This window comes from Amia ocellicauda, chromosome 10 (assembly GCF_036373705.1).
Source record: "Amia ocellicauda isolate fAmiCal2 chromosome 10, fAmiCal2.hap1, whole genome shotgun sequence".
In the NCBI taxonomy this organism is placed as follows: Eukaryota; Metazoa; Chordata; class Actinopteri; order Amiiformes; family Amiidae; genus Amia; species Amia ocellicauda.
This window is the reverse complement of record NC_089859.1, coordinates 22,191,493-22,206,572: the sequence shown is the minus strand read 5'-3', so window position 1 is coordinate 22,206,572 and position 15,080 is coordinate 22,191,493. Positions and strand designations below refer to the sequence as shown.

General features: G+C 38.2%; 1 protein-coding gene across 2 annotated transcripts in view; it reads left to right on the top strand.

Annotated features, from left to right (window-relative positions):
* dgkb (diacylglycerol kinase, beta) overlaps window positions 1-15,080 on the top strand; it is a 75,768-nt gene that overhangs the window by 50,817 nt on the left and 9,871 nt on the right. For both annotated transcript variants that reach the window (XM_066715540.1, XM_066715541.1), the window contains 3 exons: window positions 2,228-2,423; window positions 12,871-12,991; window positions 13,129-13,189. In XM_066715540.1, the coding sequence (XP_066571637.1) occupies window positions 2,228-2,423; window positions 12,871-12,991; window positions 13,129-13,189 (378 nt within the window). The remainder of the gene's footprint in view (window positions 1-2,227; window positions 2,424-12,870; window positions 12,992-13,128; window positions 13,190-15,080) is intronic.

Below are 15,080 nucleotides of genomic sequence, written 5' to 3'. Positions count from 1 at the left end.
TCAAAACAACCAAACGTCTGTCAAATGTTGTTCTGTGCATTCGGTTATTTACATTTGAAATCCACTAATGTCTGGATAGATGGAATACAATCTTTTTCCAGAGAAATGAAAGAGAGACTATTTTGTACGTTTCCAATCCGCATAGTTTGCCCTGAGTATGAAGGGATATTCAGATAATTAACTCATTGAACTACCTGCTGTGTTTAATATTGAGTGATAATGGAACCCAACCCCATCCAATCTATCTTCTCAATACACCCCTGTTGAAGCAACTCCAGTTACGCAGAGGACCTAAGGCCCCTATTAATTAACAGCAGGGGTATAGCAAAGGTATTAGATTGAATGTGTATCATTTATTTAAAGAGTAACATGCTTAAATATGAATCAAGATGTGGCTGACACAAATGAGGCATATTTCAGAAGCTGCGGGTCATGGCTTGTGGAGGACCCCCTTCTGTTTGACATTTCTAGCTTGTCAAAGATCAAATTATTTTAATTTAGGTTGTAAATTATAAGGCGTAAATGCTGCTTTGTGGGAAATCCCTAAGGGGATCTGACTTTTTTTGTGACTGCTGCTTGTCAGTCTGCGAGACGTATTATGTGCATGCAAATAAGGTTAAAAATATGTATCATCTAATTACATAAACAATGGATTCCACTCGAGGACGGCGGGGGGTCCGACACCCAGTGTGTGTTTGATTCATTGAGAACCGCAGAGTATTTACATAAGATTATTTTTAATTATGAAATTAATTTTCTTTTTTTGGTTGACACATCCTCTGAGCATATGTTAAAATGCACAAATAAACACGTCGTTACACAAATGACCTGGGAAATCTGAGTGCCGTTCGTTAACAGAGATGGCAAAGTGTTGAACATGGTCACGGGGCCAGGTCCGAATGAAGCCCTGCCATATATTATTATTAGTGCACGATATAATTGCTACTGATACCATTTGGCTGCTTAGCATATGCTGGTCCCACTATTCCCACTGAAGGATTTACATTTAATTCATAAACAGATCAAGATTTATTCCCTGTAGCACTATATTTTCTCAATATAGATTAAATTGAAAAATACAAATATACTTACCACATATTGCCTAAATCAGGGATGGTCAATTTTTTTATGTCAGGGTCCAAATTTTTTGGTAAAGGTATAGTCAATGTCCAAACTCCAGAGGGGCAGGGGGGGAAATCATACCTTCAAATGCCCCTTTCCAACACACACAATTCTGTGAATTAGTAATATACCTGTTGGTTATATTTAGTACATTAATTTGACAAAAACATTTAAATAAATGTAAATATTAGTATTAAAATGCTTTCAGACCACTTTTAATTGTTTTAATTTGTTAAAGATTATTATAGGCATATAGATTAAAATAATAGAAACTTCCAAGTATTTTTTGTGTTATTAGATTCAATTGTTGCCGTTTCCCTTTGTCCCACTGTCCACTGCACAAAGTTAATGTTGTAGAATGAGGGCAAACAGGATTGAGTAATTCAGGGTGGGGGGTCTGCGGGTCCTCCCCCATTAGATTTTGACAATCTGAGTCTTGAAATGCGCCATTTAGAGTCATTTCGAAGTTGAAAAACATAGCTCCAAATCTCTGTGAAATCAGGCAGACATTTTTTTTAAATCAATCATGATAATAAGTTAATAAAAATTATTCTCGCGGTCCAGTCAAAAATGTCTGGCAGTCCGAATTTGGCCTGCGGTCCACCTATTGACTACCCCTGACCTAGATGACTGTGTGGGTCTCTGATATGGTCCAAGGTTCAATCCCCATCCAGTCCAATATTGTTACCAAAATGCATGGTCAGTGTGGGGGGGCATCATAGCCACATTCCCTGCCAAGTTATGGTGTGAACTTCCTCCCACAGAGCAGACTTTTTTTGATATCAAACCCCACATCTTTTCTTCCAATGACTCGGACAAGCCCTGTCAGGAGACGTATGTTCTGCAATAGTGTGCCACCATAGTAAATAGCAACTTAAGCCAAAAAACAACAGAATTAATTTCAGCATGTTTTCTAGAAAAACCCAAACATCCAATATAACAAGTATATCTCCTCTGAGTTGTGTGTGGGTCGAGTCTCTGTAAATGCTACGCAGTCAAAGATATAATATCAGTTTCAAAAACTTCAGACAGCTATCTAAATGATTTATTCCATGTATTTTTCTGTTTTTGTGTGGGTCCTTTGTCTGTGTGTGTTTGTGTATAGTGTGATGGGTTCCAGCTCGATTTCAGCAACATTTCTCTGGAAGGGATTGCCATCCTCAACATCCCGAGTATGCACGGCGGCTCGAACCTGTGGGGAGAGACCAAGAAGAGACGCAGCCACCGGAGAGCCGGGAAGAAGACCCCCGACAAACGCACCACGTTGGTGGACCCCAAAGAGCTGGTGTTCGCGGTTCAAGGTAACCAAATGCACATGTTTTAAAAGGAAGTAGGAAAAGGAAGTTGTATCTTCCTCCATGTAGGTCTTCACTCCAGATGGATATTCTGAACAGGGCTTACATATTTACCGCCATCTGATGTATTATTATTGATTGATTGGTTGAGTTATTGGTTGATTGGTTAATTGGTTGATTGACTGACATAATTTGCACAGACTATCCACTTAAACATTTTGAAGGTATTCTAATTTTCATAGTTTTTCAAAGTCAACAATCAATTAAACACAATTTATAATGCCATTAATACAGTAATGATTCATGTGCAGTTTGTATATCAAATACTACCAACAAAATTATACAGTGTTGTCCAGTTTGCTAGAACTAGATTTCAACAGTAGTGACTAATGTTTGAAATATCTGTGTAGCTCAATCCTAATATGTGGGCCTACTTAAATTCTCTAATGATATTCAAGGAGCTGCAATACATTAACGTTAACAATCTTAAACATGATATCGTTTCCCATGAATGTGAACTGCGAGTTTCTACAAGGTGGAGTTCAACTGAGTATCAATTAACTGAACTTTGCAATAGATCATTTCGGAAGATTGTTGTCCTATTTAAATATAAGCACATATGATACTGGAACTCAAAATGTGAACCAGTTTGGTGTTTTATAAGTGAGCAATGGTTTTAGATCTGGCACACCCTCACAGATTGTTGCCCAGAGATTTGATGTGTCCAATGGACTGTAGACGGCAAATTACCTTCCTTCCATTCTAAAGAAGTCTGTAGCCAGACTGCATGGTTCCAATGTATCCTAAAATAAAACTAGAGAAAAATACTTTAGTAAATGACCGTGCCATGGGATCATTAAACACCGACTACTGCTATTGACTTAAATGCTTGTAGGAAAGTAGGCCAGCATGGAACATCTTTTTCGTAGCCGGGTCTGAGCTGGAGGGTATTTGTGATGCCGGGAAATGGCACATGAATGAATGACGCCCTGTACTTGAATCAAGCTTAAAATGATGTCCAATGGCACCTTCTGGACATGAGAATGAATAGAGTCATTTATACGCACGTCTGTCATGTTGTTACGCAAAAGGTGACCATTGCTGCAAGATCTTGAATGACTCATTCTGTGGCAATGAGACAAAGACAACAGTGAGATGAGATGAAAAAACTGTAAACAATTTCCAAACCCCGATGTTGACCGCATGGAACAGGATGCTGGATGTTGGGGCTCATCTGGAGTTTTACAGTTAGATTGTCGAATGTGTGACTCATGCCAAGTTACTTCCACCACTGGAACTGGCAGACTGGTCAAGGTTAATTTAAAGACTTTTAATTTGTCTTACTTAAGCAAATCCTCTCTTTATCCACTGGGACTGATAACAAGAAGTTAGCAAGGTAATACGAAGCCCTTTTCTCTTGCTCTTTTCAACTGGATAATAATCGCCCAACACCAGATAGATAGCCAGTAGAGATCAATCAATCCCAGACAGTTTTCTCTTTTCAAGCCATGGGTGTATGGGTGACCTATTCCTAAACTATTCCAGACTTCAAAGAAACGTCAGTTCACTTTACAACATGTATCTATATCTATATCTCTAGAGATATTTATATATAGATATTATCAATACAAACACACAGGTAAGTCTTAATCACAAAAGACTTTAGATGTATTATAAAATTAAAGACAACCTGCCTTATTTGGAAAGGGTAGTGAAAGCAAACCTTAACAGCAAAGCATGATTTTGCAATATGTCCAGGAAAGCACACTGATTTTATTATATATTTTGTACTGTATGATTTTTTTTGTATCAATTTGTTGTTTTCCAGAGCAGAATAGATTTTGTTCATGGCTAGTATAGAGAACCAATGATAAAAACATTACATTTTTGAAGATTATGAAGTCAGAGGGGAAAAAAATTGTTTTTCTTCTCCGATATGAATAATTGACTAACGACAGGTTTAATCACTAGTGTACGACTGTGTTTGGGACAGTGCGGTGCAGTTTTATGTCAGTGTTTCGTACTGTCAAATTGTTGGTAATGGTTTCTGTAAGTGCGAGTGGACAGCTCTGCCTAATAGAAACAGACTGAACCGTTCTAATATGATTAGTCCTTGTGAGGCAGGGGATGCATTTTCATTGCCAGGGTGCACAGGAATCAATGATGAGCTTTTAAGGGCATGGGTTGTATAGTTTATTTTGGGAGATTTTCAAATAATTTGTCTCATTTTCATTGTGTTTGTAGGGGACAACAACTTGGCAGTTGTCTCTTTGCATTATTATTATTTTAATTATTATTATATAACATGTAGTTGAGGTTTTCTTCAAAATACTATGGCTTTTGTCTCAGACCTGCCCCTTTATTTTCAGGTATTGTAAAGTCCAATAAGCAACTGATCACAAAGTAAAGAGAATTAGATTTACAGTCAACAGTCTCCCTCTTTCATGTCTTCCTTGGCCTGCTTTCAGTTTAGAACTTTTCTGTGGGTTTTTACTATGTCCAGAAAAGAGTAAAAAAATAAATACAGAAAGAGCCAAAGATACACCCCAGAGCCCTGATTTCCCCAAACATCTGACAGACGTTTTGAAGCTCACAGTCAAAGGGAGATCAACAAACGACTGGTACACGAGTCCCTGATGAGTTTACACACTACAGTTGAAAAATCTATCTTTTTTTTTAATGTCTGTTTGTGTGTTTTTTGGGGTTTCTCCTCCATGCTGCCAAAATGTTAAGTATTTGCTAGGACAGCATCCTCACCTGGAGATCTCAACGTGAAATTGGAGTTGTTATATGAAACACAATGATTTCTATTGAATTCATTAATAGTTCTGAGATTGTATTAAAAAAAATATATATATATATATATATATATATATATATACACTCACCTAAAGGATTATTAGGAACACCATACTAATACTGTGTTTGACCCCCTTTCGCCTTCAGAACTGCCTTAATTCTACGTGGCATTGATTCAACAAGGTGCTGAAAGCATTCTTTAGAAATGTTGGCCCATATTGATAGGATAGCATCTTGCAGTTGATGGAGATTTGTGGGATGCACATCCAGGGCACGAAGCTCCCGTTCCACCACATCCCAAAGATGCTCTATTGGGTTGAGATCTGGTGACTGTGGGGGCCAGTTTAGCACAGTGAACTCATTGTCATGTTCAAGAAACCAATTTGAAATGATTCGACCTTTGTGACATGGTGCATTATCCTGCTGGAAGTAGCCATCAGAGGATGGGTACATGGTGGTCATAAAGGGATGGACATGGTCAGAAACAATGCTCAGGTAGGCCGTGGCATTTAAACGATGCCCAATTGGCACTAAGGGGCCTAAAGTGTGCCAAGAAAACATCCCCCACACCATTACACCACCACCACCATCCTGCACAGTGGTAACAAGGCATGATGGATCCATGTTCTCATTCTGTTTACACCAAATTCTGACTCTACCATCTGAATGTCTCAACAGAAATCGAGACTCATCAGACCAGGCAACATTTTTCCAGTCTTCAACTGTCCAATTTTGGTGAGCTTGTGCAAATTGTAGCCTCTTTTTCCTGTTTGTAGTGGAGATGAGTGGTACCCGGTGGGGTCTTCTGCTGTTGTAGCCCATCCGCCACAAGGTTGTACGTGTTGTGGCTTCACAAATGCTTTGCTGCATACCTCGGTTGTAACGAGTGGTTATTTCAGTCAAAGTTGCTCTTCTATCAGCTTGAATCAGTCGGCCCATTCTCCTCTGACCTCTAGCATCAACAAGGCATTTTCACCCACAGGACTGCCGCATACTGGATGTTTTTCCCTTTTCACACCATTCTTTGTAAACCCTTGAAATGGTTGTGCGTGAAAATCCCAGTAAGTGAGCAGATTGTGAAATACTCAGACCGGCCCGTCTAGCACCAACAACCATGCCACGCTCAAAATTGCTTAAATCACCTTTCTTTCCCATTCAGACATTCAGTTTGGAGTTCAGGAGATGGTCTTGACCAGGACCACACCCCTAAATGCATTGAAGCAACTGCCATGTGATTGGTTGGTTAGATAATTGCATTAATGAGAAATTGAACAGGTGTTCCTAATAATCCTTTAGGTGAGTGTATATATATATATATACAGCTGATATATATTATATTACTCGAAACATGAAACCCTAACAGTAACAGCAACATAATGGATTGTAATGTACTTCATGTAATCCATTAATTAAATTCTGTGATACATCCTCTTTGTTGAAAAGTAGAAATCCCATTATCTTGTTTTGTATACTTATAGCTGGAGATTGTGGAACATTTAATTTTAGTCGATACTTGTGTAGCGCTGATGAATGCAGCTATTTGTACTGCGCTTGTCCTTTTTTATATCCCCCAAAATCATCAATTTTAGTATCTGTTCTACTTAGACACAAGTTACACAAGAGGGAGGGAAACTGTGATTGCTTAGAAGATGGTATACAATAAGAAAGGAGGCTGGGTGATCAATTAATTTATAGCTGAAGCAGTGTTTCTCCCGTCCCATCCATAAATCTTAGAAAATCAATTGATTTGTGCAAAAATTCTCCGACCGAACCACAGAAGGCACTTAGTGAACCCTGTCCTTGCTGTTGTGCAGAGCGTGCCTCAAGGTTTGCCCAAGGTTGCTGTCGATGTCATGTCAGAGAGCAGACATTAAAGAGTGCGCAAACAGAAAAGAGCATTAGTCCAGAGGTCTCTGTTCAGGGCATGGATCAAACAGATTAAAACTACTACCTTTCTGAAGCAGTTACTTTCCCTCCAGGTGACGCTGAGAGACACGCACTTCAGGTGGAATTAAAACTCTCCCGACAGGGTTTGTTGGGAGTAAATTATTCAGTGCCTGTACGGAGTGAAAAGCGCTAATGTTGTGTGACACCTGCCTGGAGACCGTAGCAAGTGAGCGTTTTCTCCGTGTGCTACTTTCTAATGCTCCAGAGTCTGTCAATTCATGTTGCATATATCAGAGTAACAGGAAAAGCTGTGATGTTGGCATCGTTCATAGGAATACAGGGGAACTCATAAGAGGGCGACTACCTGAAGTTATCATTGGTCATGTGTCTGAAAAATCTAATCGTCGGAGGCTGGAATCAGAAGTCAGAGCATGCCACGTCTTTTGAAAGACAACAGCTTGTTATGAAAGTTGGAATTCGAAGTCCCAACCATTTGAATCACTCCACAAACACATGGCTGTCGATTGTACTGCATCGCAGCCCGCCACAGAGAGAACAAGTACAAGAACACAAGAAGAACGGAGGCTGACTTGTTTTAATATCACTTATAGAAATTAGAAAATGCCTTATAGATCGATTAGTCTCTTTAACTTTGACAGGGATGGTACAGTAAAAGTACCACAATCTTATTTGGCCACATAAACATACCATCCCTATGCAGATTTCTTGAAGGGATCTAAGAGGAGGCCTGACAGTCCCATTTGGCATACAGGTTGCTAAATATAGGCCATGATTGGGAAATCCAGTTTCCAAAAACTCCCAACATCTTCCCTCCAGCCCACACAGACAAATAACAGGCAAATGTACCTTGTTGTCATTATTTGGCGCAGGACTCGTGTTTATTGTTTAGAAACACCGAACTGTTTTATCCGCTGCGAATTCCACAGCTGCAGAGTTCCCGATCTCCCAATTCCTTTCTTCGCTTGGCTTACACACATTAATCCTTATAAGGGCATTTATTTTAAAGGCAAGGTTACAAAATGTAAAACACGAGCCGTCGCTAAACAGATAATGTTCAGAATATATATGTTCAGAATATACTGTATAGGAAATAATGTAAATTACCTTTCAATTCTGTTGATTGAGAGCAGAAAGAGGTTCCGTACGCATAAGATTTTTTTTTTTCTTAAAAACTAAATTGATATGTTGTTTCCTCATGTGAATTATTCTTCAGTGAAAAGCTGTTATGGTCCTGTCTTTTATATAGGAGTTCTTGTATTTGTGTCAGACATTCTCTAAACTACTACAAATGCAGTCACCAAGATGTAGCTAGTGTGTCTTGCATCACATGGTCACATGGTATGTTATTGTGTTGGTATTGTATTGTTCTGGCCCACGCCATACAATTAATTAATGCTGGCATACTGAAATATATCACAATATTTACTTACAGTCATGGTGATAATAGTTATAGTAATAGTAGATAGTACTGGTGAAAAAAAAATGGTAACTAGGTGATATGACACTCAATCTATGAGAAAGGAACTTCACATAAACTATATATTTGACTCAAAATCAATATTAAAATAACAATAATGAGAAGAAGAAGAAGAACAACAACAAGAAATATCATGTGTATTTTTTTTCCCAATCCTTACATTCGGTCGATATTATTCCTTTAAAGTTAGTTGTTTGCTACAGGAAAAAGATAATCTCTGCTATAAATATGTGTGTTCACAAAATCAGACTGTCAAGACATTTAAAAGTCATGTCTAGAGTTGCTTTAAAATGTGTTGTATACTTACCTTGCCCTAAAGTTTTTTGATTATTATGAATTACACTCAGGTTTCTGATGGCACAGTGTTTCTCTGAGCGCTTATGGGGATAGATGGAGGAATGGCACACGGTCAGACTGGGTCTTAAAGGGTGAAGTCAAAAAGCCGGATGCAGCTGCTACAATAAAATGTGATTTCAACAGAGCGCAGAGAGAAGGCCGACTGAAGGAAGCTTCAGATTTCGAATGGTGATTCAAACAGAAAATATCGTTGTTATTGTCGCTGCTGTTGTGGTTATAAATAGATATTCATTTGGATTAATGTTCTTTGCACTCATCCCTCTTGACCTGACCTGCATGTTGCTTTTTGTATAGTGCACAGCTGTCATCAACTAATACTATAGATGTGGAACATATGTCCTAAACCCATGTGGCTGATTTCCTGTCTCTTAAATAAATTGTCTGAATACAAGGGGATTTCAGTAACATTTACTTTCACTTTTACTGTACATAGAAAACAAATTAAAGATTGTTTTGATAGAAGTTTACATTTAGTCAATACAGGAAATTAGCAAATTACTAATCATACTACATATATAATAAATTAAATCCAAAAATAATGTTAGTACACATACAAAATTGACTTTCTTTAGCAAACAAATTCTCAGGTCAGATACATTTTTCACAGAGTTTAGGGGATTTAGGATTGCATGTATTCATTTATGACTGTATTCAACCCCCCATAGTTCAACTGCTTTGATTAATTAATAAATGTAGGTCAGCACAGGGGGCTTAGTGTGTTTTCTTTCCTCGACCACGTGTACATGATCTCACAGAAAAGAGTGCACTGCCCAAAAGAACGCTGTGCCTTTAAATCCCATACATCCATGGATAAAGTAAGTGCCGCTCCGTAATTGAAAAGGAAAGTGGTGGACTGTGCCCCAGGCGTACCGGCGACGCAGCCACCAGGAGTGAGAGCGAGGGGTCAGCCTCCTCCTCCAGACCATTCACAGAGCGCTGACATCAGCAGCCATTCATCAGAGCCGGCCTTGTTTACTGACAGCGCTAATGTGTGGAGACACGTGAAGCAGCTGGGTTTATAGAAGAGAGCAGGGAAGTCAGGCGGTTGTGTATACATTCCCACACAGGCTAACAGCTCATTCACACAGAAAACAAGGAGCCGTTCACAGCACATAATCATCTCCGTGGCTCATTAGAGTGGCCCAGGTGCACACGGCGAGGGCTTGGGTGGGTATTACCTGGGACGTCCACTGCAGGCCCGGCGAGAAGGCAGCCATTGTCTGTGGTTCAGTAAAGACAGAGTAAACATGTATTTGGCTTGTGTTACTTTTCACCTCCACTCCACTTTGCCACAGAGAGTGAAAAGGGTGTTTAGTAACCTGTGTGTTAGAAAATCTTCCTTTTAATCAATTGCTGCTAGCAGTTATTTTGTCACACTTAAGTAGTGATACCTGTAGCTGACGTATTCCGATATGAAATTGCATTTATTAAATGAACTATTTAATTTGATCGTAATGGAGTCTTCATACAAGAAGCTTAGCTCAACTTACGTAAACGTCCTATTATTATTTTTAGACTAGCAGAGTCAGAATAAAAAACTATTTTGAGGAACTCAAGGAATAAATGTTGCATGTCAGAAGCATTTCTATTTAATGTCTCTGCTGAATTTCAACTAAATCTGGGGAATTGCATCATTATATTACATATAAAAAGTGCACATAACTGAATGGATTCAATTAAACCAACAGGAAATGCATGAATTAATCATATTTGCCAATAGGTCCACTACTATGTACTGTAGTCCAACCAATTGTTTAATTAACTTTAATTTATTCTTAATATATATATATAAAGCATATCCAGCATTGTTTGGAACATATGCACATAGAATATCACATATATTATTCAAAATTGTATGTTTTACACTAATTATCAATTCATAGCTGTGTGGATAGGGGGGTTACAGAATATTTTATTAAGATGTTTGACCTTTATGCGCTTTCTTCTGTTTCTTCTGTTGGTGGGGTGTCATCTATAATTTATTTGTGATGCAGTTTGTGAAACTGTGCGAAATGTGCCTTTAACATTTTAAACTTGACAAAGCAGGTCAATGAATTCAAAGCTTTAATTCTTACAATATAGGTCTTCAAAATATTTGTTGGACTAACCCATGAGAATTGATTGTAAACATCTCTATTGGAATAGCCAATTAATCACTCAAATTGTTTGATGTGAGTATGAATTTACAGTCTGCCTTGAGTAACCAAATAGAAAATTTAATCCAGGCTTTAAGACTATGTAAATATTTTCTTAGTAAATATTTATTCTAAGATATATGTTGTTATCAACAAATCTGAACCAGGGTCTTGACAGCTGTAAAATGAACATGTGTGTCTTTTAAATGGTAGGTTTCAGGGGTTGAATGAATTCGGTCAAGATGTAACTGTTTATATACACTAAATATAGGGAGAAACTATATATATATATATATATATATATATATCAAGATTAAGAGACCAGAGATCTGAATAATTTGTACCAGTACTAGGGAAAGGTTCAGTGAAAAAAGATTAACACAAACATAAATCCTACCTGTTTATATATATTATATATGTGTATATATGTGTTGTTGGTAGTTTTAAATGCCTTCTCTAATGGGTAAACAAACAACAACAAAAAACTGTCTGCAATTTTAAGGACGGTTAAGCTTCTCTCTTTTCTCTGAGCATCGAACCTGTAATCAAATGTCAAGCCCCTCTGGTATAATTAACAACAAATAATACACTTACATTTACCCAGTATGGGCAGGAGTGTCACATCGAAGCATACAGAATTAAAAGAAATAGCCAGGACACAGAAATACTGAGGAACAGATGGCCTCAGTACGACGCTGCGCTTCCAACAGAGGTAAAATCAATGTTCATAACTTCAAAAAAAAAAAAAAAATCATTAAAAAGCAAATAAGCCCATGAGAAACATAATACACTGCATATGATAATTATTCTCTGATTAAAAAACCCATTAAACACAAGCAAATTCACCTATACTGCATATAAACAAATATTTGCTCAGAAGAGACCATTTTCCTCCATTTTCCTACATGTATCACCTTTTTTGTCCAGGCAGCAGGAATCTAAACAATGTATAGTCTTTTGATAGTCTGACAATGATAAATAATTGTTAATTCTCACATTCAGTTTGTATTCTGTATGAAGACGTGACACCATCTTGATTTGCATCTTTGCTGCTGTGTTAATTTATTAAAATTACATTAACCTACAACAACATCTAATGCTGTCATGTAACACTGGCTCTGGGTATCAGACGGATTTCATCTTCCCGGCAAGTCATCATACTCGATTATTGAGGGATTTTATTTATGTATCTATTCATTTAGATACAAATTTAGAGTTAATGATTAATGGGACTTTTTTGATCCCTTGTTGATCTCTTTCTCTCTCTAGTTTTTTCTTTGCTTCCTTTGTATGACTCTTCAGATCATTGAGTTTCTGTTTTATGTGCATTGGTAAACAAAGTGCACATCTGTAGATATGCAGAACAGATATCTTTCAATTAAACTGCCTCCAAGTCTTATACAATATCACAAAATGCAGCATCATTTCTCATCCGATGAAGGTTAGCGTTAATACAGCTGAGAATCTGTTTTCTCTTTTCTAATAGTGTCCAAACGCCACAGAAGTAATCTTCAAAGCATTCAAGTTTTTTTGATTATTATTATTATTTTCTGATTGTTTTCCATTTCACAAGTGTTTGCCACCAAAAAGCTTTCCCAATTCAGAGCTTATAATTGTGCTATTATTTCACTCATAATTCTAATCACTAAATATAACGTGACTATTTTGTGAAACTAAATTGATCATGGGTTCAGTTTTGCCTTCTGCGCACGGACCACGTAAATAATGACATGTTCTTCTTGCCTTTGTGTTAAAGCTGTCCTTCCTGTATTTTTAGACCCTTCTGATCAGCTGTTTGAAGTGGTTGCACTAGAAGGAGCGATGGAGATGGGACAGATATACACAGGATTAAAAAGCGCAGGGAGAAGACTGGCTCAATGTTCTTCTGTTACCATTAGGTACGATTATATACCTCTCCTTTCTTTCTGACCTCAAATGAAATGTAAAGCATGGTGTATTCCATTGCAGAGGTTAAGAAACCAATACAACGAAACTCCAGCTATACTAACCAGATCTTTTCCTTTCATTGCGGCAGGACCACCAAATCTCTTCCAATGCAGATCGACGGGGAGCCCTGGATGCAAACACCTTGCACTGTAAGCAGAAAAGGTTAACTCAAACAATGATAATGGGAAATGTGGAAAATATATACACATATTTAGTTTTTTTACCAGAACACATTGTGATGGTTCTCAGATAATTAACCTTTGAATCCAGTGATTTGCGGATTGGTTAGCTCTTACTAAATAGTACAGAAGTCACAAGCACTCAACAATCACTGAACATGAAATAATTGTGTATTGCTCAGTTTGTTACTCCTTTTTTCAGTGTATGATGGGTAATTCCAGTGGTGTAGTCAAGGGAATTCGCAACTATATGCCATATTCGCACGTAATTTGAAGGAAACTTTGCCCATGAAGATTTTACATATTCCCTCCTCCAATACCTATAACAAATTATGTTGTTCGTCCGTCACTCCCTGTTCAGCACCCCCTTTTGGTATTAGAGTCTACCCACTACTTCAGTCACCACTACAGCACTGAGTGACTCGATTTATCTTTTCTATTATTATCTCCCATTCTATATGCAGAAAGCATCAACAACAGTCTAAACCGTCTGTTCTCCACTGCAGTTCTTGCTCTGCTATTTAATGTAGTAAACTGCTATTCTCGTGCATGGATCCAGACATGTAGCCAATTAACACACCTGGAATTTCAGTTAGCAGAATAAAAAAACACAAGAAGGTAGTAGAGGCACATACATAAAATGGAAAAAGAGCTGCTCACTGGTGATACAGTACTGAGCTGAAACACTGTGGCAATCCAAAGCACAGAGGGAACAGCATGTCAGAGTCCAGCAAACTGGTCCTCTGAGGGCATGGGAAGCCCCTATGGAGTAGGGAGTGGGTTCAGCCATCACCTGCATGGTCATCTTTGTGGTCAGTACCCACAGCAGTATTGGGTTGAGATAATGTATTTCTGAATGTCTCTTCTGAGAAAATGGACATTCACCCCATCACAGTCCGAGCCCAGTCTAGCCAGTCCATTCTGCCACAGTCTTGAGATGATCTAAAAACCCAGTGAAGGTGGACAAGCCATCCAGGTTGCTGAGGCAGGATTGTATTGTGGTTTAGGATCCTAACCTTGAAACCATTGAGAACTGCACTGGGAAATGTTCAAATTTGAATGCCTTTGTGAGTCTTTACAATGCATCTGTAGCTTAATTAGTATTACACATTTCCACGGGCCAGTTACATAAGGTTCACTTGATGTCTATCCTAGGGAGTCAGGGATAGCCTCGGGTCATTTTATTAGCCCTCTGTGTACAACTGTTTTACTCACGAAACATCGACTGCACTCAATGGATGGCTTACATTTTAAAGTAGTTTTTTTTGTTTTTACAAAATAAATCAGGCAAGTGAAAACCCCCAGAGGTTTGTTCTTGTAGCCTTTTTAATAGATTCAAGCAATTCTAAGGGGAATATTAACAACTCATCCATGCAAAACCTACCTCTCCTGATTTGTGTCCATTTATGCTTTTTTTTCAGTTCCTACGGCACAGTTTTGGTTGGGTTTAGTTTGGTCATATTTGGTCATAAACTTGGATGTGTGCTTGGACTTGTTATCCTACTGGAAAATCCATTTGTGATCAAGGTTAAACTTGAGCACAATCGCCAAGCTTATAGGCTAAACTATTCTGGTATATGTATGAGTCTATCCTGCTCTCAGTTCTAGAAATGGTACTCAGATGGGACAATGTAAAATAGCTCTAAAGCAAAACAGATCTACCACTGATAAACCTTTTCTGCAACAAAACAATATTGGTAAAACAAAAACAAATTGGTCCAGAAAACATGGTTTCAGTAGGACTTGGAAGTCATTACGTCTCCCCACAACATCTACATGTGGTGCTGTTTGGACTACTTCTGCACTCACCTTCCATCTACACCAATGGGAACCAATGGGACTACCAAAAACTGCCAGATGT